Source organism: Theropithecus gelada, chromosome 11 (assembly GCF_003255815.1).
Source record: "Theropithecus gelada isolate Dixy chromosome 11, Tgel_1.0, whole genome shotgun sequence".
Taxonomy (NCBI): domain Eukaryota; kingdom Metazoa; phylum Chordata; class Mammalia; order Primates; family Cercopithecidae; genus Theropithecus; species Theropithecus gelada.
In genome coordinates, this window is record NC_037679.1 from 13,131,472 (window position 1) to 13,157,621 (window position 26,150).

Consider the following 26,150-nt stretch of genomic DNA (forward strand, 5'->3'; position numbering starts at 1 on the left):
CGCAGCACTGCCCAGGAACAAAAGATCCTCGTCTAGACGCTGCCATAAAGCACCCCCACCCCATGTCTCTAAATCCAGTTTCATTTCGACCTTAACGACTCAGTCTGGCCTGTATTAGAAACTGCTTCCGCCCTAAATAGTAAACAAACCTGTAGTGGAGGGTCTTGGTTCTCCCAACACACCCCAGACCCCCACCTCCTCAGCCCCTTGCCCCACATTTTTCCTCTTTTCTCCAGCCTTTCTCAGCTCCCAGCTCCCCAGCCCCTTTCCTCCCCACCGCCCCCCCCCCACAGTAAATAAACCTGAGGCCGAGTTCAAAGTTTCCCGGAGCTAAGGAGGAATGCTGGTTGTAAAAATCCAAGTTTATAGCGCACGTGGGAGTTTACAAGGGTATTAAGTGGTATGGGCTGAGAGAGCACTCTGGGCCCCTCCCCCTCCAACCATGGGCTTTGGGGGTGCAGGAGGAATCAAGGGCACTCGAAATGAGAAATGGGTTTGGGAGTAGCCTTGAGTTTGGGATTTCTTTGTCACTTAGACTCTTAGGTGGCTGAGGTTTGGCGATACAAGGGTCCCTTGTAAGAAGACTCAAAACCCCTGCCAAGCACCTCTGAGAGAAAGCCCCCTGGCTCTAGGTGTCCCAGATGGAAAGATTGGGGAGCTCTGTTTTGGGGGAGCAAAAGGTGTCTGAAAGGTGAACAAAGTTGGGGATATCTAGAACCAGTTCTCAACCAGAATGGGAGAAGCTATCTTGGGCTAATTTCTCCAGTGGGCTGAGAGCAGAGAGGGCTCTTCTCTTAAGGGCAAAGAAGAACTTTGAACTTCAAGGGAGTCAAGGGCACCACCCCTTCGCTTTCCCCGCCTCTCTCAGGAATCCGTAGGGCAATTGTTTCGGGGCCAGTATTCCCTGAAGGGGGGAGCCACTGGGGTTTCTGGTGCCCCAGGGTTGGATAATGCTGTTTGCTAACCCCTCCCTACTCAGAGCCCGCCAGAACCAGTGCACGCGACTGCACTCTTTATTATTCATATAAACCTTTGGAAAAGGCAACGCCCGGGAAGTTTGTATAACTTTGTTTGGCATAAAAATTTTACAAGATTCCCCATCCCTTAAAAAAAAAAAAAAGTAAGTTTTCGTCTTGCCATAGGATGAAATCACAGGTCTTTGAGAGGCAGAGGTGAGAGGGGCTCTGTGGGGTGGCAGTTCAGGGAAGGGAGTGTATGGAGCTGCCTTTTTCTAAGGCAAAAAGGCTTGAAGGTCTGAGTCAGTCCTTCCTGAGGCCCATCTTGGACTCAGCTTTGGAGCATCTTTGGACAGAGTCCTGTCCACTCTGCTCTTGCACACTTACAAACTCTAAAAGTTTGGACAATATCAGCATGACAAGACCTTCCCCCATCACACCCTCTTGTTCTCCTGTAGGCACTACCCTCTCTCTCTCTCTACACACACACACACATACACACACACACACACACACACACATACCTCTCTGCACAGCCCCCCTCCAATCCACTGCACAAAGCAAAGACCCATAACCTTGACTCAGACTGCTGGTTTGGGAGGGTCTCTGCACACACAGCCCTGCATCCTGGCCTGCCGCCTGTGAAGTCAACAATGGGTTTGAAGAAAGAATCCAAAACACCAAGAAACTCCTGCCCAGAGGTTGCAGTGGTTGCAGGACCAGAGGAGACAGAGGGCCAGCAGGGCTGCAGTCCAGGAACAGAGAACAAAGGCGGCCATGTGGGAGATGGCCTTGCCCACGGATGACCCCTGGACCTTCCCCTCATCCTGGGACTGACAGAATCCCATTTGCTCATTTCCCCTAACTCCAGCCTTGGGAGCACCAACTGGGCTCAACTTTGTGCCATTTTAATGTTTCAGCTCCGGAGGTCAGGACAAAGATGGGACAACTTCTCCAAAGGCAGGCCTGGTAGACAAGCCTCCTTTGGGGTGATGGAAGTGAAAATACATGACCTCTGAATCCTGGCACTTGAAGAAGCCATCAGCATTAGTGTGGATGTGCCCCAGAATCCGATTTTTCCTCCCTCTAATGGCGACTGCTGAGGCCTGGCTGCTGGCGGCTGGCAGCCCTACACTTCGCCTTGTGAGGAGGAGCTGAGCTAAGGCCGTGGGCGGGAGAAGGTCAACTCCAAGCCTTAGCAGCTGGGCTAGGGAGGTACGCGACTGAGCCTGGTGCTGTCCCCCTCACTAAGCCCAGCACACCAGAGAAAAATAAGAAAGGCTAGGAAAGAAAGTCGGGGGAAGGAAATAATTGGAGAGAGAAAAGAGCAAAGAATGAATTGTATAATAAAGAAAGAAGGAAATGAGGAAATGGGAGAAATAAGGAAGACAATTAGAAAGGATTGGAAAAAGAAGAAAAGAATATATTACAGGCAGAAAGGAGGAAAAAGGAAACCAGAAAGAAGCAAATAAAGAGAAAAGCGAAGGATGAAACAAGAAGGAAAGAAAGAAGAGAAGAAAAGAAAAAAAGAAAAATAGAAAAGAAAGGAAAGGAAGGCAAACAGAGATCTTTGAAAAGGAATTTAACCGGTAAGAAAGGATCGGTGTTTTTCTCCGAAGCAAACCAGCCTAACCACAGCCCCGACTCTAGCTGGAAACCTGACTTACTGGGGGCAACTTAGAAGCAAACCACTAAAGTGGGGAGCAGGGCCTGCCTAAGACATCCTCCCACCCATCTCCTCCCCACAAAGCTTCTCTCCGAGGTGTCTTCGGTCTGGTTTCAATTCAGGGGACAAAATTAAATAACTGGCCAGCTTCGGCAGGGCCAGGAAGCAGTCAGACTGGTACGGGTTATCAAAATTTGGGATTCGGAGATCTCAGACAGCACTTTGGGTAAAAGTGAATATTTGTGGCTGTGTACACATATTTCAGTGCAAGTTAGACACGTGTATAGATGCTGAACTCCATAGCATCTGTGTGCAAGTGTGTACAATGTCAAGATGTGACAGATTCTGCTGGCCGAGCTATCCCGAGGGCTGTGAGGTCCAGAGTAGACCAGAGGCCCTGCTAAGCGTCCTCAGCCTCCTACCTTCCTCTAGTACCTGTTTGAAAATCTTTTTCTTTTCTGGGTCTCTGGGCATTCCGAATTTTGCCTGGAATTTCCCTGCTTCCAATTCAGCTGGGGCAGAGCCTGGTGTTAGTGAAGAAGAAAAGCAAATCTTTTCTTTAAGTTTTGGGAAGAGAAGGATTTATCTCGGCCTCCAAAGCAAGAGGAAAAAACCTGCAATCTCTGGTGTGATTCTGTTTTCTCTTTGCTTAGAAAGATTTCAATACACATATTTTATTTTTATTTTATCATTTAACCCAAAAGGGAAAGACATTCTTCCTTTTTCACTTCATCTTCAGAATTTCTCAGTTGACTTTCTTAACCTCTTGGGGAAACTCCGATAATTTTTGCTGGAGAAACCAGGGTGCTTCTGGGGTGTGTTGAGGGCTACAGCCAGGAAAGCAACCAAGGTTCCTTTTTTGTTCATTGAGCATATTTTCCTTCTTCTGCTTTCACGTGGGGACCCCTAGCGCCCCAGCCCTTGGGCTGCCCTGTGGAACCCGCTGGATCCTCCCAGAGTATTCACAGAGCTCCTGAACCCTCCTCCTCTGCACTGCTCACAGCCCCACAGGCAGAAGGAGGCCCAGCCCCGTCCTTGCTGCCTTTCCAAGATCTGGGTACCCGGGAAGGGAGAAAGGGGTCAAGGCACTGGCCCTGGATGGGATTTGTCAAGTCGTATGCACAGCCTGGCCCCACTGTGGGCTGCAGCCCCTGGATTTTCATGTTCCCAAGTTGAGGTAAGAAGGGGGAGCCCCAGACTTAGGCATAGGCATAGGTCTTTCGGCACCCTCGGAAAGTTGGGGAAATTGATTAAAAAGAGTCCATATGTGGATGATTCTAGCAACACAGGCCTTCCCTGGATCCTAATCCAGTTGCCAAGGGCACAGGCTGAAGGGTCTTGGTCCTGTGGGGCAGGGCGGTAGGTGCCTGGCAGTGGCGGCAGGCGGGGTGGCTGTGGCAGCCCGCATGCCTTTGAACGCCAGGCCTGGACAATAGGACGGAAACAGCCTTTGCTCGTGGCCTCAGGAAAGACCGAGCCCAAGGGGGCAGGGCTGAGACCCAGGCCCCCACAAATGCTCCCTTCGCCAGTCTCAAACACTCACTTTTTCCTTCCTTTTACCTCCACTGAAGCAGAATCCCAAAGTCTGTGAAAACCCAAGTTATTCAGGTCTGCGTCGTCCGAGCGGGCTCAGTTTAACAGCTCCGGGTTTTCGTTTATCTTGCGTAATTAGAGGCAAACATTTGTCCCACCGGGGGTCCCACTTAGGCTGAGGAATTTGATTTCTTTTTTCATTAATGGGCCGTGTTTATCATACTTCTAATTATTTCAACTTTAAACACTATTCGTTCTTGTGAGGAGGCGGGAGTCGAGGCGGGAGGCTCCTCCCCGGAGTATTATTTTCATTAATGACGGCGAGCGACTCTGTCCTCTCCCTTGGCTAAGGTGAGAGGTGGGCTTGGAAAGAGGTTGGGTGGTGGGGCCCCTGAAGCCGATGACTCTGCTCCCTGTCTGCTGGTTCCCCAGGCTAGGCCTTGCGGCTTGTCTGAAGTTTATCTCCTTCACCCTTTGCTGCCGACTGCATCACCCCCTCCCAAGCTGTGCTCAAACCCTTTACGGTTCTTCCCTGGAAAACTTTCTCTGATCCCAGCCTGGCCTGGCCTGGGCAGACGCTCGGGTAGCGCTGTCCTGGCCCCCAGCTACTAACACCTAGAGGAAAAAACAGAAAAGGCTGAGGTGGCCAAGGGGCACTTGGCCGTGGGGAAAAGGACGCACCAGACTCCAAAATGGGGGGTAAGGGTAGGGAACTGGAATGCTAAATTCCTGGGAAAAGCACACCAGGCAGGAAAATAAAGGAGACGTGAAAGAGGGGGGAGGGAACCCCCAAAGCCATATAATTCTCAATTGCTTTGGTATTTAATTTCATCGTCCCATAAATGAGGAAATATCAGTTCCCATACTAAATTTTTATCCCTGACTGATAAATATGACGGGAAATTTTCGTTGGGTCCTCGTAAAAGGGAACGGTTTCGATCAAACTGGTGGGGAAAGACTAATGCAGATAATACAAACAGAGTGGCCATAAAGTCTCGCCCGTTTCCCGCGGGATGGGCGGCGGGACAAATGGCTCCCTGGATTGACTGCTGCCCGGACTGTCCCAAGTCTGGGGCCTAAACAGCCTAACCTTGCCCTGGATAACCCCTATGCTGAGGCCACGGTGACCCTGCAAATGAAAACACAAAACCATTTCAAATCTCCCCTGGCCGGTCATGCAAGCAAATCATACACTACATATTTCCTTCCAGTTTTCCGGAGGTTCAGGAACCCCTGCGTCTTCTCTCTCCACCCCTGGATGGGGAAATTCGGAGGATTTCTTTCTGTGGTCTTCTAGCCGCAGCGGGCTTGGGCCTCCCTAGAAGCGGTCTAGCCTCCTCACTCCTCCACGCCAGGGCGCTGGACTCCAGTCCTTTCCCCGCCAACCTCCAGCCCTTCGAAAAGTCTGAACCCCAGGCTCTGTCCAGGGAAAAATGTAGGGCGACCGGAAAGACAAGTTGTTCTCCAGATTCCGTTTCCTGAGGAAGGGGTGGAGAGTTTAGTTCGCTTTGGAAGAAGGCGATGGAAAAACGGAAATAACTATTTGAAAAATACGGTTCCCCTTATTTCTTCCTTTTATTTAAAAACAACCACAAAAATAGACTGGTCTGTCTTCTTTCAAACATGCTCCCAGCCCATGCGCTCTGTAAAGGACGCCTCTCTGGGTCGGGTTTTGTTGTGTCTTGTGTGCTGGTTCCCGTGTCATACGTGACTTCTCCAAACTGACCGAGGCTCCGCAGGTTCCCTCTTTCTTTCCCGGAATATTCCCTGTTTTAGTGGGGGCAAGGTCAAGCGGAAAGCGAGGGCCGCTAGGGCCTGAAGTAAAGTAGCAGAACCGGCTCCAAGGCCAAAGCCTTGTGGGCCCCTGAGATGGTGACCCAGGAGCCGCCCAGCCTGCCAGGCCCAGGCCGCAGCTCTCGGGTCGGGGATCGGGTGCCTCTGGTCTCTGGCTTCCACTTTCTCCTACGCCGCGTCCATTCGGAACCTCCTTTTCCGAGCAGCCATGAAGTGACCATGACCCCCTCCCTGGCCCACCCTAGAGGCTGGAGATTCCCCGTCAACCCCCACAGGGAACTTGCAACTCCACCAACCTCCAGCGCCGCGGCCCCCAAACTTCCAGCCCCGAGGGCCAAGTCCGGAGAAAAGAGGAGGCAGGAGAGCAGAAACTTTAGTCCTGTTTGGGATTCCTTAACTTTTTTTCCCCTTTCTCTGCTCATCAGATCCCCCCACTCCCCCCACAAAAAAAACCTCACCCCACTCCCATCCCCAAGGGAAGAAGCGGGAGCCGGGGCCGGGGAGGTGAAAAGGGGAGATGAAGAGTGGGGAGAAGTACCTGATTCGTGTCTCGACCTTTTAATTTGAATTTGACTGTTTTGAGCCCTGGGTAGCCTCGCTCTCTCCCTCTCTCCCGCATTTTCCCCCTCTCCGCCCCCTTCTCCCCAGGAGTTACAGGCTGGTTACTGGATAAACAAACCCCACTCTTTCCAGAACCCTCACCCCCATCCCCCTCCACCCCCCTACCGCCCCTGCAGCCCGGGGGTCGCTTCCTTTGTTCGCCGGGAAGGGCTCCGGTGCCCCTACCCCGAGGCAGCTGCTAGGTGGCGCTGTTACTCCACTCTGCGCGCTCCGCCTGCCGACAACTTGACCCCGCTGACGTCACGGCCGTCTGAATCATCAAGGCCATTTTCAAATCCCATTGGTCTAGCCGTCACATGGTGAGAACCGAACGCGCGGATAATTATGGAGCTGATATTTCCCCCCCTCCCCTTCTTTTTCCTCCCTCCCCTCCAACCGCGCCCCCCCTCCCGGATGGGGGAAAAAAAAGATGTCAGCTCCTCCGCTGTAGTATTGCTCCTTAAAAACCCCTCTCTCTGAAAATGACATGCCCTCGCAATGTAACTCCGAACTCGTACACGGAGCCCTTGGCTGCGCCCGGCGGAGGAGAGCGCTATAGCCGGAGCGCAGGCATGTATATGCAGTCTGGGAGTGACTTCAACTGCGGGGTGATGAGGGGCTGCGGGCTCGCGCCCTCGCTCTCCAAGAGGGACGAGGGCGGCAGTCCCAGCCTCACCCTCAACACCTATCCGTCCTACCTCTCGCAGCTGGACTCCTGGGGCGACCCCAAAGCCGCCTATCGCCTGGAACAACCTGTTGGCAGGCCGCTGTCCTCCTGCTCCTACCCACCTAGTGTCAAGGAGGAGAATGTCTGCTGCATGTACAGCGCAGAGAAGCGGGCGAAAAGTGGCCCCGAGGCAGCTCTCTACTCCCACCCCCTGCCGGAGTCCTGCCTTGGGGAGCACGAAGTACCCGTGCCCAGCTACTACCGCGCCAGCCCGAGCTACTCCGCGCTGGACAAGACGCCCCACTGTTCCGGGGCCAACGACTTCGAAGCCCCTTTCGAGCAGCGGGCCAGTCTCAACCCGCGCGCCGAACATCTGGAATCGCCTCAGCTGGGCGGCAAAGTGAGTTTCCCTGAGACCCCCAAGTCCGACAACCAGACCCCTAGCCCCAATGAGATAAAGACGGAGCAGAGCCTGGCGGGCCCTAAAGGCAGCCCCTCGGAAAGCGAAAAGGAGAGGGCTAAAACTGCCGACTCCAGCCCAGACACCTCGGATAACGAAGCGAAAGGTAAGGCCGCCTGGGCCGCGGGCGCTACTGGGACGTTCCGGCACTTGGTCTTCGCGGCCGGGGGAGGCGGGCAGGGGAGAGGGTTGGGCCCAGGAGGCCCCAGACCATTTCGGGAATGCGACCCTGGCTTGCGGCTAGTGTCTGCTGAGCTCCAGGCTGATGGCGCGTCACTTAGCTGGGGAAGGTAAGCGGCGACGTGGAGGTGTCTGCCCGGCCTCGGCCATGGGTGCTAAGGCGGGGGCGGTGCGCACCGCGGGCAGCCTGCAGGCGCAGTGTGCTGCCCCGGACGGGTGGCTGCTCCCAGGCGCGTGCTGGCTGTGGTATGCTTTCTCAATGCTGGTGTCCTGGGGAGCTGATGTCCGCCAGCTCAGGTCAGGGGCTTGCAAAAAGCCTAAAATGGCGATCTTGGGCCAGGGACTAGGGAAGCTGGGGAGATGGGGGGGGGTTCTCTTTACTGCGTTTTCCCAGTTGAAAATTGTTTCCTGCGAAACGCGATTTGTTGTTTGTGGGTCTGATCTGTGCGTGCGGCTTGGGCTCCTGCGGCTTTTGGCTCGGCCGGGGGCCTTGGGCAGCGAGGCTGGGGCCGGAAGAGGTGGAGGTGAAGGGCTGCCGGCCACGGCCCTCCCTCCTCCAGATGCCTGGCTTGGATGGCGTTGGAACAGGGCATTTGGAATGTTGTAAGTTTTCTGTTTCCTCTTTTAATTTTTTCTTTTCCATTTTTTCTAGTTAAATTATCTTTTTTCATTGGTTTCCAAAAGCAGCTTACAAATGAGTGGTTGGGAAATTTCTGTGTGCGTGGCAAGAGGTTTTCTCCTGAAAGGGAATGTGGCTTTGGTTGGATTTCACTGTAATTTGGGTTAAGAGAAAGCCCAGCCAGAGTTCAAGCTCAGAGTTCAAGATTCATTTCTGCTGTAGGAGCTGGAGGCCTTGAGGATCTTTCTCTGATACTTGGGGAAAGAATGTGGAGGAAACGGGAGCAGGGGAGGGAAGCTGAGGGGAACGACTTTTCCTGAAAAGTTGTAGCAAAGAGCCTCAGAAAAAGGCCCAACCAACGGGGAAGAATAAACCTGCTCCCCATAACACCGGCTAATGGTGACAGAATATAAGGGGCTCATTGGGTATAGAGGCAGATGAAATATTGAGACTGGAGCAGGCTAGGGGTGGCCTGGATCTCCTGGTGCTTTGTATATGGACGCGACGCACACGCATGCCTACGGGCGACCTGTGCCACACTCACACACATCCGTATTGCATGCTTCTTGCACACTCACACATGCCACTCACACATGCACGGGCACTCTTTTGGCGGGCAAGGGCAGAGCCTCATCCTCTTGGGTCTGCAAAGGTGGCCTTGGCAAATCATCCCCATAGAGACACTGACTGGAAGATGAGCACTGGTGTGTTCATGAGGGGGAGAGTGAGGCGCCTACAGCCTGGAAGCCTTTACTGTGGCACGTGTGCAGTGTGAAGATTTAATCTTATACCCTCTCTACTGACCCTGAGCTTGGTTAGGGAGAGATTTGAGGCAGGAAAAGCTGCATTCTAGCCCCACCAAAAGCAAAGTCAAGGTTAACAAGTTCACCTCTTAACTCGACCTGCACCCATTCCCATAGGCTCTCCTTTTTCTCTAGCTGTCCCCACAGCAACCTAATCCCTCCCACCCCAAGGAATCCCTCTTACCCTGTACCCTGTCTGTGTCCTTCTTTCCCCTCCTCCTATTTTGATGTCTCCACCAGTCCAGAGGCAAGAGAGCTTTTGGCTAAACTTCCCCATTTATAATTTATCTTGTCCCCCCACCCCACCAAACCTAACAACCTCAGTAAGAAAATAAACAGGACATGGTTACATGTGGAGAGCCTGTAAACAATCTGGCAAGAGGCTGCAGGTGCAGAGACAGGAGAGAAAATTCGAAACATTCAGATTTTTTAGACTGCAGCCTCAAGTTTGCCTTTTTTGTGTGTTTTCTGGTTCCTCTTAGGCCCCCGCCCCACCCCACCCCCATCAAGATAAGATCCAGGAATCTGGCAGTCTGATTTGGAGTAGGGAGGAGAGAGAGCTCAGAGCCATCAGCAGAGTCCTTTGCTGGGTGTCCTCTCAGGTCTTTGGACTCTGTGTTTTGCCCTTAAAAAGATGGCCAGGTTCCCTTCTGCTGCTTGAGAAGCAGGGCTGGTCCATTTCAGCAAAAATGTGTGTCAGGGAGAGAGGCTGTCAATAAGATCATGGGAAATGCACAGTATTCTATAGTATCTCCTTACATAAATAGACACATGTACATATCTGTGTGTGTGTACTTACATGTATAGGTGTGTGTATCTCTACAGGTATACATGTGTACTTGCAGGCATATACATCTACGTATGCACAGACTGGGCAGGGGGTTTCTAGGAGGCTGCATTTCCTCAGGATATGTCTCTCCCTTGAGCTTAGGTCCTTTGACCAGGAAAGTTGTTTGAGGACCCTTTAGGATACCCCAGCTCTGTTGTCCCTGACCTCTGCTGCTCTCACAAGCTCCCCCGCCTCAGCTACACATACCTGGGGGAAATGATTAAGAGAGGAAGAGATGGCAATGGGAGACCTAAGGGAGCAGAGTCACTTTGTGGCAGCTCAGGTTGGGATAAGAGCTGGGAGTCCAGTGCAGGGACCACTGCAATGGCCTCTGGCCACAGATCCTAGAACAAAGTCCCTCCACCAAGTTGAAACAGGTCAAAGTTCTCTGGTAATTTCTCTGGGCTGTGGGTGGACTCTGCTCTGGTCTGGGGCCTGGAAAATGCTTTTCCTTCTGGTTGGATTTTTCCAGAGCTGGAATGGAACAGAGAGAAGGGGGGACCTGGCAAGATGTAGGGAATCTGCCAGGGTCAGCCAGCTGGGGGAAAGCGAGGGTACTCAGGATCTTTTAGATTAAGGTGGACTTGGGTAATTTAATTTAATAAACGCTTGGAGGCAAGAACTTCCTCCCTTTATCTCCCTAAGTCTAAGCCCCAAAGAAATTGTAAGAACCCTGAACCTAAGAGGAGCCCACCGGCCAGGCCCCTAGGGCAAGAGCAGCTCCCCTATGCTCCCTCAGCCACCCCACAGCAGGCTGGCAAAGGCTGCAGCGCTGAGAGGGTTTTCGACTTCGAGGGATACTTATGCAAATAATGTTATTTTTAACAGAGGAGATAAAGGCAGAAAACACCACAGGAAATTGGCTGACAGCAAAGAGCGGAAGGAAGAAGAGGTGCCCCTATACTAAACACCAGACGCTGGAATTGGAGAAAGAATTTCTGTTCAATATGTATTTGACGCGAGAGCGCCGCCTGGAGATTAGCAAGACCATTAACCTTACAGACAGACAAGTCAAAATCTGGTTTCAAAATCGCAGAATGAAACTCAAGAAAATGAACCGAGAGAATCGGATCCGGGAACTGACCTCCAATTTTAATTTCACCTGAGCTCGAGGCCTCTCCTCCTCCCTTCCCCCGCCTTCCTTTCCCCGCCCCTCCTCCCTTTGTGCCTGGTGATATATTTTTTTTCCCTCCCTGAGTATAAATGCAACGCGCCTGCAAAAAAGGCAAAGACCTCAGACTCTCCTTCCAAGAGACCTATGGTTCGTGCTGCGAAGATGCTTCCACTTAAAGCATGAGAAATGGGGTGCCGGGGTGTGGGGTGTGGTGTGTGCCCTCATAGATGGGGGTGGGAGTGTGGCTGGTGTGTGTGTCAAACCCTCACTCACCCACGCACTCACACATAGCATTCTGTTCTCCATGCAAAGTTAAAATCGAATCCACCCGCTTGTAGGGGAAAAAGAGGAAAAAATTAACCAGAGAGGGTCTGTAATCTCGCAGAGCACAGGCAGAATCGTTCCTTCCTTGCTGCATTTCCTCCTTAGACTAATAGACGTTTTGGAAAGTTCGGCTAGTGTTCATGTGTTTGCTGTAGCACCCAGAGCCTCCACCAAACCCTCTCCGTGTCTTTACCTCCCAGTCGCTCTAAGAATCTGCTTGAAGTCTCGTATTTGTACTGCTTTCTGCTTTTCTCTCACCCCTCCCAGCACCCCCACATCCCCCATCTATTAACATCTCAGAAATTTCATCCAGAGGAACAAAAAAATTAAAAATAGAACATAGCAAAGCAAAAACAGAATGCCCCCCCCCAATATTGCCCTGTTCCTGTCTGGGAGTTGTGTTATTTAAAGATGTTCTGTATGTTGTATCTTTTGCATGTAGCTTCCTTAATGGAGAAAAAAAATCTAATAAATTTCCAGAATCATAATCCTCAAACGGATGGTTTTTTGGTTTTAGTGATTTTTAGCGACACCCCCTCCCCCAAAGAGGCTGAGTGTGTGGATGTGTGTGTTTTGTGTTTGACTCATCTCCTAGAGCCTTTCTAGAACGTCTCTTGGTGGGTTTAATGTAAGTGAGAGACCATAACGTTGATTTAAATATTATCCAGGTGACCACAATAAGTCAAGGTCATAAAACAGTAATGTCAGGACGGTCTTGGTGCGCGCGAGAGGTGGATTTTATGATCTGCAAATATAATGTGGTGCTGCAGTAAAAGATGCATTTAAAGGTGACTGGAGGAGGGAAAGAGGCAGAGAGCAAACTGCAATCTTGAGGAGCAGACGGATCTGATTGCCTGGGGTGCTGGGCTGGGCGCACCCCACTGCTGCTGGGGGTCACCCAAAGAGCCCCCCACCCATCCAAGGAAAGGAATAAACTTAACCACTGGAGGGGCATGAGGAGCTCAGCCCCCCCAACCTCAACAGCAGCTAACAGAAACGCCAAGAGCAGCAGGAGGAGGCAGCGACAAGGTAAGAGAAGCGGTTTCTTGTTCTTTTCTTGGCGGTGGAGTGGGGACGAGCGGTGTCCCCAGGTGCCCGGCATCCAGCGGACAGAGCCTGGAGGAAGGTGTTTAGGGCATCTGTGCTTGCCGAGAATCCAGGCTTTCCTTGTGGCCGCTGGCAGCGGAGGGCAGCGACTGGGAGCTCCCTCTCCTCCCCTCCCCGGCCCATTGCCGTGGGAGTTCCACGGTTAAAGGGATAAATTGATGGTTTTTGGCTTCTTTATGTTTTCGGGCACTCTGGGTCTCCTCGAGGTCGACACTCTGGTCTAGGTGTTGCTCAGTCTGGTCGTCTGTTGGTGGGGGAGGGGGAGTACAGCGGGTTGAAGCTTGAAGCTTAGGTTTTCCTGCTTTTCGCTGGTTTGGGTGTGAGCCTCGTCCAGCCTCTTGTTCCCTGTGCTCCCTGGCTGTAGGGTTTTGCCAGGCAAGTGGCCTGATTGGAAGTGGCTCCAGAGCACAGGGCTATGATTCAGCCACCCACATTCGCTGAGAAGCCTAAACCGAGCTGAGAGGGAGAGGATCAGAAGGAGTCTAGGAGAAAAGAGCAGGAGAGCCAGATGGACAAGAGAGGGGACCCAGCTCCAGAGTGGAAGGAAGATCCAGCTTCCCCCAGGGCCAGGGACACATGCAAGGGAATAGCTCCACTGCGGTGCTGGGGGTGGGGCCGGGATTTGGCGGCCAGCGGTCCCATTTCACTAGATTTTTCCTGAGCGATTTGCTTAGACCAGAAACTAATGAAGGCAGTCAGACTCCCTACCCACCCAGCAACCCAAAGTCTACTCTCTAGTCCTTAGGGAGGTTGTGGGGGCGGAAAGGGGGACGGGGCTGAATTTCTTCCTTCCCCAACCCCCTTCCCTTCTCCTCCGGATAGATGCAAAGCTGAATCTCCCGCCCTGCTCGCTCAGCTGATCTGTGGCTTAGGTAGTTTCATGTTGTTGGGATTGAGTTTTGAACTCGGCAACAAGAAACTGCCTGAGTTACATCAGTCGGTTTTCGTCGAGGGCCCCAACCCACCTCTCCCACTCCTACCTTCCCAGTGGGACTGCCCCCCTGCCCCCTCCCAGATAGGGCAAAGTGGGTGCAGACCAAGGAGGGCAAGCTGTGAGTGGGGTTGCAGAACAAGTCTGGAGAACCCTGCTTTATGCCGTCCTCTCCTCAACCTGTCCCAATCCCTGTAACTAAGGGAGAGGAGTTTTTCCTGCAGCTATTGTCTCCTGGGCCCAGCTGATGGAGACAGACAAAGAGGGTCCAGCCAATTCCAAGGAAATTCAGGAGTTTGAGTAAGAGGTGGCCTGGCGGGCGAGCTCAGTTGGGCAGCAGGGTGGGGCAGAATCATTAGCAGAGAGAGGAGACAGAAAGAGAAGAGGGTCTCCGGAATGGTTAGCCTCTCCCACCTACCACCTCCAGTTGACTGGGGCTCAAGAATCCCCTTAGAAAAGTAGGGTACCTGGAGGTTCCAAGAGTTGGGGAACTCTGAGTGCCAGCCCAGCCATTTCCCCTTCCCCTTCTATAGCTCCATCTCCAGGGGAAGGACATGTTTGGGGTGTTGGTAGGTTAGAGAAAAGCCATCAAGTCCAAGTAGAACCCCTCACACACGCACACGCAACTGGGAAACATCAGGGCAAAAACCTGACTCTGGTCTCTGTTTAGTCGTCTGTGGCCCGTAGGCCTCGGTCTCTGTGACTGTAACTGTCAGGCTGTCTTTGCACTATGTGGAAACGTATGGGTGAACAGAGGCTGCCCGTGACCACCATTGCTATGTTGGTGGAAAGGTTGTTGGCTGATGCCAGGGGGAGGAGGGGAAGAGAATGGGGTAGAGGAAAATCTGAGCCCTGTGAAACTTTGCAAAGGTTCCTCTAGTCCTTTCCCCCTCTGGTTCTTCGATTCTGCCCCCGGTTGCTACAGAGAAAGTTCTCAAAAGAGGTTTCTTTGCCTGCCTGCTGGCGGAGTGGGGTGGGGGGGGATAAATGGGGGAGGGGTTAAGGAGACTGAGGAGATACACCCCTGTTCTCAGAGATACTGGGGAATAGAAGCCAAAAGAAGGTCAGGTTCTTGGTTCTCTTACTGTGAAATTATTATGATTATTAAAATATTATAAACTTCTAAACAGGGAAACAACATTATGTCCCCGTAACAAAATATATACAGAGTTCTATATTCTCACAGTCATCTGCTGGGAGGGATATATGTGACCTTGTATGAGTGTAGGCTCTGTGTCTGTCTGTTTCCCCCAGGCTCTCTTAAATACCCTGCATGTATTTATACACACACACATTTATTTTCCCCTCTCTTTTATGCAAACATATTTATTTTGACTGCTAAGGAAGCTGGAGGAGAAAATGAGAATAGAGTTTCTTGTCTCTCTAGCTGAATTGTTGGTCTGTCTATCCCCCATCCCTTTGTGGGGGAAAAAATTTCTTCTCTTGGAGAGAAGTATTCAAACCTCTCTATGGCTCCCAGGGAAATGGGGAAGTTTCCAGAGAGGCAGGCCAGCTGGTGGGAGGCAGGCAAGGGATTCCCCTAGTTTGGGGGCTCCTAGCAGCCTTTGAGTCTTCAGGCTGCCCCAGGCACACAGTCAGTTGGGGTAAAGGGTATCCCAGGCAGGGACTGGGTGCTCAGGAGCATTTGGTTTAGAGATAGAGTCCCTGATGGGCCGAAATTCACCAATGAACGACTTCTGTGATTTGGGTCTCTGTGCCCCCATTTCCGTTTCAGAGCTGTTGAGCTTATGTGTGGGAGGTCATAGAGCCAGGGGTTGAGGTGTCTCCTCCCCAAATCCAGAGAAATGGAGCGAGGTCTCATAGGGCCAAGGTGAGGGCCAGTCTGGTGGTCAGAGTCCATCCCCGGCCGGAGGCCGTGGATCATGGCTAAGGCGATGGTAATTATTTATTCGCTTCGCTGGAAGGGAGTCTTCAGAAGGAACAGCGTGAAGAGAAGAGAAAAAAATTACCTCTCTCGTCTGCTGATATTAAGATGGATTTTTATTTCTTAAAGGACCCTCCCCGCCGAGAGCGCATAAGCGTAAACTTAATATATGCTTCTCAGCCCAACTCCAGAAATCGCAATAAAAGTTAAAACCTCCCCTACTGGTTTTTTTTAATTATGATATGGGAAAGAGGAGCAGGATTTATAGAGCTGAACTCTCAGTGTGTGAGTGTTTGAGACTTGCGAGAGGAGGAAAAGGCAAGAGCTCGCCAAGGCGAGCCTTGGTCTCTGAGATGTCTCGTCTGCTGCTGGGGCTTCGGCTCAGCCTGACAGATCCGCTGTGGCCTCTCTGGGACCTCGCCCCGACCCACGGCCTGGCTTCGGCTCGGAGATGCAGCCCTTCCCGAGAACAGGTGAAGGCGGCGGCGGCAGCGGGGACTGGGGGCTGCGGGCGGCAACGCCAGGGCTCAGGGCTTTGTGTGGGTCGCGCAGGGGGCGAGGTTCGAAGTCCTGGGCCGGGCCGCAGCCCGAGTGTGGCCCGGACGGCTGCGTGGCCAGGAGGGGTGCCCAGGCAGGGCGCAAGAGCACCGGCAAGGTGGATTGTGTATGGACTTTGGCCGCAGACAGAGCAGAGCGGGCTCCCAGGCTGTGGCCGGCGGCGAGGCGGGCAACCGGATGTTGAGTCTGTAGAAAGGACCTTGAGGTCCGCTGGGTGTTTGGGCTGCCGTGGGGGCGGCGGCCCAGAGTGTGGAGCACGCGGCGCACCGGGCGCGGCGGTCGGCGTGGGCGAGGCAGCAGGCCCTGCACACCTCTGCAGCTGCCGGGCTGAGTCCTGGACGTCTGAACTGAGGCCGACCAATGGTCACAGCATGAAAAATAAATGCAATGGACGGTCTTTCTTTCTTTTCTTTTCCACGTAAGAGGTCCTTTCTTTTTTCTCTCTTTCGGAGATACCTGGATTTGGTCCAGAGCAGGTTGCCCGCGGGAGGGCCCCGCGAGCGGCAGCGCGCGAGGGAGGGAGAGAGAGGGAGGGCGAGAAGGAGGGAGGGAGGGAAGGAGGGCGGGCGGCGGCGGCCGTGGTGGCCGGGGCTTCCCTCCCCAGGCGGGAGGCGGCTGTCCTGCATCTATGGCCGTGGGGAGCGGAGGAGCAGGTAACGAAGGCGCTTCCGAAGCGGGATTGGACCAAACCAGAGGGACCGAGTCTTCTGGGTCTCTCTGTCTGAGGCCCTGGAGGGAGAGAAGGTAGGGAGATCGGCGCCCGCCGGGCCTGGCAAAGAGGCCTCGGGAAATGTTGAACCTGTATGTGATCTCAGGCTCACACTCATGTTGTGGGTCTGTCTGCCTCAGGAGACGCGGTTTGCCTTTCTGTCTGAGACGCCCCAAACCCTGAGCTCTCCTTCCCAAGGCTGGAAAAAAAAATCGGGAAAAACGGCGGAATTTGCACTTTCATTCATTGGGTTCTCTGCAACTCAGCGGGGCTGGTTAAGGCGCCCCCAAGTTGGAAGGGCGCTTTGCTTCTGTTTCCTGGATGCAGAGTCCTCTGACTCCCTCTGCCACGGGCTGAGTTTCCGGCTCCAGGTTCGCGTGTCGCCCTGAGGTTTGAGGCCAGACAGCTCGCAGTCGGGCAAGGAGGGCGGGGGAGAGACGAGCGGCTCTGGCCCCTTAATTGTACTTCGGACCCGTATTGTCTCTCCTTTCGCCACCTCCGCTTCCTCAGTCTGGGCTCCAAAGTCACTGCAAATTTCCTTGCGACACATACATCACACAAAAGATCAGGTAACAAGGCGCTCAGGGCCATTGGGGCTCCGGGCAGGGCAGGGAGCGGCTCTAGCTCTGGGGCGGCTCCCCCTCCAGCCACTCCCAGGCTGGAAAACCAGACCATGTTGGGGGAGCCGGAAATAGCCCCGTTTGCTGCGGAGCGGCAGGGCGGGGGCGCCGGCGGGAATGCAGGCCCGGCAGGCCGTGGCGTTGAGAGGGCCACGTTCACAGGCCCTGAGGATTTCACTCCTGCTGCGCTTGGGGACCTGACTCCTGGCGTGTAGGGATCCCAGATACCCACCTGGGGTGGGGGCAGGACGCGGGTCTCCTCGCGGCAGGCCAAGAGAACTCAGTTTCTGCTTCCAGCGCAGGCCTTAGCTAGGAGGAGTTGTGTGTGGGTGTGTTTTTCCCAACAAAGAGGGATCAGGAGAGAGAAGGGGGGAAAGTAGAGGGGAACCGGGGAGGGGGCGGGGAGGGGGAGAGGGCAGTGGAGAGGTGAAATGAGCCCATTTCAGGGGGAGAAGGAAAATGAAAGCAAATGGAGTACGGCCTTCTCCGCGCAGGGCGGGTGCTGACGAGCCGGGAGCGGGCTCCCTGCCTGCGGCAGCCGGGATGGCCCGCTGGGGGCACGGGAGAAAGCCTGTTTTAAATTTAATCCGAACTTGACGGTGTGGATTGAACCGGAGGGAATTTAAATCACTAAAAGGAAGGCGCGGGGCAGGGGGAGGGGACGACTCTAACCTGTCTATCTTTCTGCCTGTCCTTCCCACGGTGCTAGTTTGGTTATGGCCGCAGCTGCCCAGGTTTCAGGTGATGGAATAAGGGTGCCCCTCCCCCTCAGGGGTCTCTCCTGTGCCCAGTGAAGTCTTTAGGGGGTAGGAAGGAACTGTAAGAACAGAGCGAATGCACAGCTGCGAGCTAAAGCTGGGGTTTCCCCCTCCCCAATAAGAACTCCCAGTGGCCCCCAGTCCCTGGGTTTGCCCCAATGGTGCTGAGGAAAATTGAAGGGAGTGTGTGGGTGAGGGGGAGTCTGGAGTATGGCAGAAGATTCAGAAGGAGTAACTGAACCCCAGGAAGACAGACCTTCCTTCTTGGTGCCCCCATATCCTTTGTGCCCCGCCCCCCGCACCTACAAACCTGGATTTGAGGGAAATCTGCAGGTCCGCTTCAAAGCCCTGGTTTGCCACCCACCCCCCTCCAAATGTGGAGAATGGGGGCTACAGGCCACATGCAGCTGTGGACCTGCGGAACCTCCGCCCAGTGGACTCCGGGACTCCCAGCCTCTTCTAGCCCCCCTCCCCAAGGCCGCCTCTCTTCGAAAGGCGCAGGGAAAATGAGGCATTGGCTGGGAAGGGGCTGTGGGCGAGGCCTGCTTCCTGATCCGCAGTCGTGCCTGCCTCTGAGTGGGAAGAGTTCGGAGTTCATACTCCCGGGAAAAAAAAAAACAAAATAAAATAAAGGAAAGCGACAGTCTCCTTGGTTTCACAGGGGATTTCACGGCAGCAGGGATCCCGCCAGTGATCCTCACTGCCCGCTGCTGCCGCCTCCGCAGAGTGGGCAGGCAGGGTGCGCAGGCAGCTCAAGAGTTGAAAAGAAGGCGGTGTTCAAAGAGGGTAGGAGAGAAGGGGGCGTCTCTTTACCGCCCCGATGTCTATTTGAGGAACTTTCCCAAATAGCAGAGGCCCATAGGGGAGGCTCCTTAGGGACTCTTTCCTCCAGGAAAGCTGAGGCTGGGGCAGCTGGCCTTGTCGCCAGGAGAACACGCAAAGGAGGAGCAGGCGTGAAACCTCTTTCCTCTTCTGTTTCTTCGCTCCTTGACTAGAGCAGGGCTCAGCCCCCAGTCGCCTGAGCGGCTGTCTGGGCCAATATGGGGTTCTATATCCCGGAGGCCTAGTGTACCCACCCGAGCAAGTCTCCTGGGAGGGGCAGGAGAGGAGGCCTCTTCCGCCTTTGTGTCCAGACAGAAGTGGCTGCCGCGCCCGGAGCCGGTCCCGCGGCAAAGGCCCGGCAAGCCTGCGGGCTGCACAATGCCACGGCTGCTCCGCCAGCTCGCCCCTGCCCCGTCCTGCCTGCGTACGGCCGCCCTTCCTCCGCCTCCCTCTCTGCACGCCTGCCTTTCCCGGCTCTCCTATCTCTTTTCGTCTTGCCTTCCTTCTTTAATTCTCCCCCTTTTTTCTCTTTATTCTAATGCTCCGTTTCCTTCTTTCCTCTCTTGGGCCTGGCTCCGTGTTTCAGTTGGTCTGTCCCAGGCTGTCTCGCGTTCAGTCTCTCAGACTCTGTCCCCTGATGTCCTCTTGGTCGCAGTCTGGCCCCGGGCCCCGCTGAGGGCTAAATGTCTCTGCTCATCGCTGCCAGCAGCCGCCCAACAGCCGGGCGGGGTCCTCAGCCACTCTGGGCTGGGGGAGGTGCTGGCTGCACTGGGGATTTGGAGAAAGCCTCGGCAGGGGTACTGGAACCTCCTGTCTTTTCCTTGAACTAGTGAGGGAGATTTTTTGATTGACAGCTAACCCAACTCCATCAAGGCCAAAGAGATATTCTGTTTCTTCTTGTAAGTTGGGTTTCCCAGCTCAGTCCAGCTCAAGGGAGGGGAAGACAGTGGCGCCAAGGAGCTGAACCCCCAAGTAGCCTCTCCCCAACCAAACACATCCTTCATCCTCCCCCATGCGTTGAAATCCCAGCCTCGTTAAACCGCCCCGCTAGACCGAAAAGGAAAAGGAAAGAACGGGAGAGGGGGAGGAGCAGAGACTTGGGAGTGGGCCTATGGAGCTGGGGTCGGTGCTGCCAGCTGCAGCTGTCTCCCCCCAACTTTCCTCCCCCGCAACACACATACTATACACACTCTCCCCAGCCCTTCTCCACCCCACAGGAGAAAGATCCACAGAGATGCAGGAGAAAACTAGCCCCCGCCCCCACCCCTGGCATTTGGTCCCCTCCTGGGGACAGGAGAGGGAAAGAAGGGCAGGCGTGGCTGGGTCTGGGAAGACTCCTACCCTGCTGCCTCCAGAGCCTGCATCTCAGCCTCAGCTCCTGCCTATTTTCCCTGGCCACAGACTGGGACTCTTCCTTTCTGACCCTGAAATTGCACCCCTCCTTCAAATTCACTCTACCCTGCCTCAGTGCACCATCTCTCTCGAGGCATCACCTGTCCCTTCCCCCCGCCCCCAGCCAACCTCCATGCCCCCTCTTCTTCACCCACACTGATAATTTCCTACTTGACTAAAGCCCCCCTTTACTACACCACCATGGGACAGTCTGATGGAAAGCAGAGGGCTGGGCACAAACCCTCAATTGAAGGAGGAGGTAGCAACCAACTTATTGGGGGGAGGAATCCAAGTTGTCTGATATTCCTTTACAATCACACTGCCCCCTCTGGAATTCCTGCATCCGACCCCAAAGAAATTGCTTTCTCCCGTCCCTCCGTTGCTTTTTTCCCGTTCCAAAAACAGCCTACAATTTTATTTAATGAAAGACACATTTATGAACAATCAAATGATCCTCATAAAAATTTTATTGAAGGACGTAAAAACAAGCTACTTGCCCACGACCGAGGTCGCTCTCTTGCCTTGCCCGCTCTCACCCTGGCTTTCTGCAGACAGAGCCCGGGAGTGACTTCTTTTTTAGGGGGTGGGGGTGGGGGAAGTGTCGCAGAGATGGAGCTGGGGGCAAAGGAGGGTGAGCAGGAAGATGGGATGGGGACGCCCCACTTAAGTTGTGTGGATCTCTCCTACACTTCTTCAAGCTGGCAAAGAAAGATAAATATAGACAATAAATTTAAAATAAAGGCGCCTGTATATCTGTGCCAAAGCAAAAAGAAGACTTCTGAGGCTGCTGATAAAGGTGTATGAGATCCTGAGGTTCTACCCCTCCCACCCAGGGAGCACCTTTCCCAGGCTTCCCCAACCTAGATTTGGGGGGCTGAGTTGGCCAGTGGCAGAAGAACGCTCCCCTTCCCTCCTTCCTTCCCTGTATCTTATCTTCCCCAGTCCCCTCCCACCCTCCCTCCCTCACCGCTGCTGCTGCTCCTGAAAGAAATACATACATACACACTATTTAAAAACGCATTTTTAAAAGCCACGTTCCGAACTGACAATCGCTGATCTCGGCTCGCGCAGAGACTGCGGGAGCGTCGGGGCCGACAGAGACGGATTACGTCAAGAAATAGTTCCTCCACCTACCTCGGTCGGCCTCCCCGCCCCTGCGGGGCTCCCGCGCCCAGCTCGGCCCTTGGGGTCCGAGAACCCTGGCTTCGGGGACTGGCATTTTCACCCCATTAAAAAATCCTCATGGTTGGGGGGAGGCCATCTGCTTATGGGTGGACATGGGCACAGGGGCTTCTCAGATGAGCTAGGAGCCGTCCTGAGCGGGTGACCGGTGCCTTGGGTCCAGAGTTCCGGACCCCCAGGAAATCGCAGGTCGCGGGGAGCAGCAGAGGGAAGGGGGTGGGAGAGGGGGAAAAAAAAGCAAGGAAAAAAAGCCCCTGCGCATTGATCCGCGCCGTATTTTTGGGTAAATACGATCACGTGGGGGCCGGGGAGCCAATGAGCTGCGGGGAAAAGGCTGGAAAAATAATTACCTGCCTTGATTGTTCTGTGAGCAGATAAAAAGTACATATACAGTTCATACAATAATCTTATGTATGTAAAACCCCGTTACGATGTCGGCGACGGGGCCCATCAGTAACTATTACGTGGACTCGCTCATCTCTCACGACAATGAAGACCTCCTAGCGTCCAGGTTTCCGGCCACGGGGGCTCACCCCGCCGCCGCCAGACCCAGCGGTTTGGTGCCGGACTGTAGCGATTTTCCGTCCTGTAGCTTCGCGCCCAAGCCGGCCGTATTCAGCACGTCGTGGGCGCCCGTGCCCTCGCAGTCGTCCGTGGTATATCACCCGTACGGCCCCCAGCCCCACCTCGGCGCCGACACGCGCTACATGCGGACTTGGCTCGAGCCGCTGTCCGGCGCCGTCTCTTTCCCCAGCTTCCCGGCCGGGGGCCGTCACTACGCCCTCAAGCCGGACGCCTACCCCGGGCGCCGCGCGGACTGCGGCCCGGGCGACGGCCGCAGCTATCCGGACTACATGTACGGCTCGCCCGGGGAGCTGCGCGACCGCGCCCCGCAGACACTGCCCTCGCCCGAGGCGGACGCGCTCGCCGGCAGCAAGCACAAAGAGGAGAAGGCCGACCTGGACCCCAGTAAGTTGGGAGCAATTTTCCTTTACAACCGGCGCGGGAGGGGAGGGGAGGACGGGCGGGGGCAGCCGGATTACAGCCCTCCCGAACCGTGCAGGGAGCTCGGGAGAGGGGCGAGGGGGCGAGGACTCAATAAAAGCGAATTACCTTGGGGAGCTTTCAGGGGCAGGAGGTCTGAGAAGGGGGCCCAGGGAGACAGGTTGGGAGAGGGCCGAGGGGAGCTCCTCTCTCAGGAGATGGCTTTGATGAGAGACCCCTGCCCCCTCCTCCCAGCCTAGGCTTTTTGGCTCAGTCACCACTTTCGAAGAAATGCAGACAGGGCCAGGGGATGGGGCTGGGGGCGAGGTTCAGTTTATGATTTGAGATGGGATGGGGAAGAGGTGAGGAGGACACTGGGGGCACAGAGGAGATACCCCCAGCGAGAAGAATTAGCCCTGCTTCCCAGTCAGCGTGGAGGTCCTCACCCCACTAGAGATTCATAGAACAGAAGGTCCATGGACTTCTCCCCCAGGAGCACTGGGTGAGGGGTCTGAGATATTCCGAAGCCTGGAAACTTGGAGAGATCAGGACTTTCAAAGAGAAGTGGGGACAAAAGTGGGGTCTGAGTCTCCTTAAACTTGAGAACCCTCTTCTGAGGGTCTTGGAGGTTAAGGGTTGAGAATGGGGATCAGGGATGAGGAGTGGGCATCACCCCAGATTAGAGAATTCTACACACACACATACACACACACACTCCAATCAGGGAGACAGGCACCTTCTGAGGATTGCACAGGAGGGCTAGGGTGGGGGGCAGGTGGGAGCTGCAGGGCCAGAAAAAGGGGAAAGAAGGAGACACAGCAGGGGAGGGGGTGCAGCCCCCTGGGTGTGAGGAAGTGTCTGGGGGAGTCCCAGGAGGGAGCTGCAGGAAATCTTTTCCTCCAGCCCCATAAGGGGCCAGGGCCTAATTATACCCCTCTGAAGGCTTCCCTCCCTGCCCTCAGCTACTCCCATAAACCTGAAATTGGAGGCTTGGCTCCTGCAGAGCCTGTCCTAGGGCTGGCAGGAGGGGGGCACTGGAGGCCAAACAGGAAAACTAAGATATAGGGGAGCTTGTCCCCAAGGCCAGCAGCTCTCTGGGGAGAGGAGAAAGACTTTTCCCGTTTCAGCATCACCCTGAGAATTCGCCTCAGCAGGGTTGAACTCCAAGCGGGAGGAGGGTGCTGCAGAGGGAGGTGAGGGGTTTAGGGACTATCAGGGTCAGGAAGCAGAGCTGCTAAAATTTCAGGACTTGGTCGTGGGCTGGGAGGATGGGAGGGGGCAGAGGAGGAGGGAAGTGGGGAGGAGAGAGACCTTGCTATAAAAATAAAAAACAAGAGAGAGAAGCGTTTATGGGCCTATGAAACGGTTGGGAATTTGGACTTTTTATGAGGATATTCTCAAATTACTACTCTTGAAGCTGAGGACCAGACTGGAGGGGCTTTGATAGCTTTGGATTTCCTACAGTTTTAGGTGCTGGAAACTGAAAAGGGGGAAGCTGGGGAGGGGACAGAATGCAAAACGAGGAAGGAGGAAAATTCCTAAAGCAAAATGTGTCCAAATTCAGGTTCAGTTATTGCATTTGGGGAGCCTGGCTGAGTCTGGGGGTAGAGTAGCAGAAGTCCTGGGCTGGAAAGGGGCTCCACTGACCCCTGCTTGTGTTTGGCCCTCCAGGCAACCCCGTGGCCAACTGGATTCACGCCCGCTCCACGAGGAAGAAGCGCTGCCCCTACACCAAGTACCAGACGCTGGAACTGGAGAAGGAGTTTCTCTTCAATATGTATTTAACCAGGGACCGTCGGTATGAGGTGGCCCGGGTTCTCAATCTCACCGAGCGGCAAGTCAAAATCTGGTTTCAGAACCGAAGGATGAAGATGAAAAAGATGAATAAAGAGAAAACCGACAAGGAGCAGTCCTAAACACTGCCCAGCCTGCTGCCTCAGCACAGCCAAGGGAAAAACAAAAACCCCACAAAATACCCCAACACAGGCCGGGGAGAGACGAAAAAGAAAAGGAAAGAGCAAGATAGAGAAAAGCCAATCAGCTTAAAAAGAAAAAAAAGGAAGGGGAAAAGAAAACTTGCGATTTGGGAGGGTTCAGTGTTGAGATATTGGTGTTTTAGAGTTAGTTCTACCCAGCGAGGAGGAGGCGGGGAGAGAAACTGCGTTCTCTTTCCCCAGCGCAACCGAAATAAATGACACACACAAATGTGATTTTTTTTCTCCTTTCTTCAGAGAAGCCAGTACTTGAATTGCTATATTTCTATTTTTTCCCCCTGTATCGTATTTGGTCCAGGCCATCCCTCCCCGGGCCTGGGGCGCTCTGCGTGCAGATTTTGTACAACAACAACAAAAAGACACACACACATACATCATAATGATTCTCAGCCCAGGAGCTGAGGGGCGAGGGCTGGGGACCATGCCGCGGGCTGGGTCGGGCCGTGCAGGCCGGCGCCTTGGGCTGTACATAGCAGTGTTTCTTCTCATCCCCAGCGTTCGTCCCCAGCGTCCGTCCTGTAACGTGCTCCTGTTTGTTATGGTAGAACAGCCCTGTGTTAATATATCGAAGTCACTTAAAAAACCAGAAACTCAACTGTATCCAGTTCTCGTTATTTCTCCTCCCTATGGTTCCCAGTCTGCTGTTGTGGAGGAGGCAAGTGCTCAGGTCGTTTAGCGGAGGCTGGAGCCAGAGAATGGGCTCCTTCTACCTTGGAAGGGCAAATGCCTGCTGCTTCTCTCCAGTCAGGGAGGGGTGGGGGGGCTCGGGGGGCGGGGTGGAGGCTGCTGAGGCCCAGGCCCAGCTCGTGCTTGCCCCGGCTGGCTGCCTACAAGTTTCCTGGTGGCTAGATGGAGTGCGGGGGAGAGGCACGGCATGAATGGCTTTCCTTGGCTGTAATTAATTGTAATAATTTATGAGTACAAGAGATCGGAGGGAAGAGATAGGTGAAGATGAAAGTTGGGTGCTGGGTGAGGGCCCAGGCTGGATTCTTGCCTGGCTGCATTGGTGCTTTGGTACTTGCAGGGATGGCTGGGAAAAAAGGCTGGGAGGGGGTGTGCGACTAGTATGAAGGCCAGGCAGGCCTCAGAGAGCAGGACAGGCACTGGGGACTGCAGTGGGAGAAAGAGAAGAAAAACAGAGAGTGAGAGAGAAGAGATGGGACATGGAAGGAGAGAGGAAAGAAAAGGAAGAAAGGAAAAAAGGAAGGAAGGAGAAAGATGGCAAAGCCAATACAATCAGAATTAGATGTAGTTTCTACTTCTCAATGCAGTCTCAGCTCCTTTCTCTCTTTCTCCTAGTTCTTTTCTTCCCAATCTCTGTCTCCCCTACTCTGTTATTTAGTTTGAATGTTTGTCTAGGGGTGACTGGGTCATGCTGTGCAGCTGCAGCATTTCTGGGGGATGGTGTGCCCAAGGCCCAAGGAAGCTGGCCAGAGATTAGTCAGGAGTAGGTGCTCCCTGGTGGCTGTGGGATCCCAAGCGCAAAGGTGTGGGGATGTGTGTGTAACAGCCCAGTGGGGCTGATCGTCTGTACTGCACCCCAGAGCGCCTTCCTAGAACCAGCAGTTTTAATCTGCTAATCAGAAGCAGACACAAGCTGCGGGTATGCCTCGGCCCAGCGCCCCCTTTCTCGGAAATCCCCCAATCTGGAAACTATTAAAAT

At 54.2% G+C, this 26,150-nt stretch overlaps 2 protein-coding genes and 3 long non-coding RNA genes across 7 annotated transcripts; 2 read left to right on the forward strand and 3 right to left on the reverse strand.

The window, feature by feature from the left end:
* Positions 1-5,719: 5,719 nt before the first annotated feature.
* Positions 5,720-7,291, reverse strand: LOC112634387. Its single transcript, XR_003121763.1, has 3 exons — positions 7,248-7,291; positions 6,736-6,855; positions 5,720-5,922 (listed from the first exon to the last, which is right to left on the reverse strand). It is a non-coding gene; the product is annotated as an uncharacterized LOC112634387 (long non-coding RNA).
* HOXC10 (homeobox C10) lies at positions 6,918-20,190 on the forward strand. 2 transcript variants are annotated; one of them, XR_003121760.1, is made up of 3 exons: positions 6,918-7,782; positions 10,936-11,278; positions 20,176-20,190. XR_003121760.1 is itself a non-coding variant. In XM_025401724.1 (2 exons), the coding sequence occupies exons 1-2, from the start codon at positions 7,032-7,034 to the stop codon at positions 11,211-11,213; spliced, it is 1,029 nt and encodes a 342-aa protein (XP_025257509.1). In that variant the 5' UTR covers positions 6,918-7,031; the 3' UTR covers positions 11,214-12,041. The 2 variants fall into 2 exon arrangements, 1 of the variants encoding a protein (XP_025257509.1); XM_025401724.1 differs by lacking the exon at positions 20,176-20,190 and having other exon boundaries at positions 10,936-12,041.
* On the reverse strand, positions 16,963-18,539 carry LOC112634385. The gene is made up of 3 exons (XR_003121761.1): positions 18,424-18,539; positions 17,588-17,664; positions 16,963-17,273 (listed from the first exon to the last, which is right to left on the reverse strand). It is a non-coding gene; the product is annotated as an uncharacterized LOC112634385 (long non-coding RNA).
* Positions 17,264-25,077, forward strand: HOXC9 (homeobox C9). Of its 2 annotated transcripts, XM_025401729.1 has the most exons (3): positions 17,264-17,304; positions 21,884-22,478; positions 24,165-25,077. In XM_025401729.1, exons 2-3 carry the CDS (start codon positions 21,941-21,943, stop codon positions 24,407-24,409), a joined length of 783 nt encoding a protein of 260 aa, XP_025257514.1. In that variant the 5' UTR covers positions 17,264-17,304; positions 21,884-21,940; the 3' UTR covers positions 24,410-25,077. The 2 variants fall into 2 exon arrangements, with proteins under 2 accessions (XP_025257514.1, XP_025257513.1); XM_025401728.1 differs by lacking the exon at positions 17,264-17,304 and having other exon boundaries at positions 21,822-22,478.
* On the reverse strand, positions 20,777-21,762 carry LOC112634386. The gene is made up of 2 exons (XR_003121762.1): positions 21,462-21,762; positions 20,777-21,025 (listed from the first exon to the last, which is right to left on the reverse strand). It is a non-coding gene; the product is annotated as an uncharacterized LOC112634386 (long non-coding RNA).
* Positions 25,078-26,150: the final 1,073 nt, after the last annotated feature.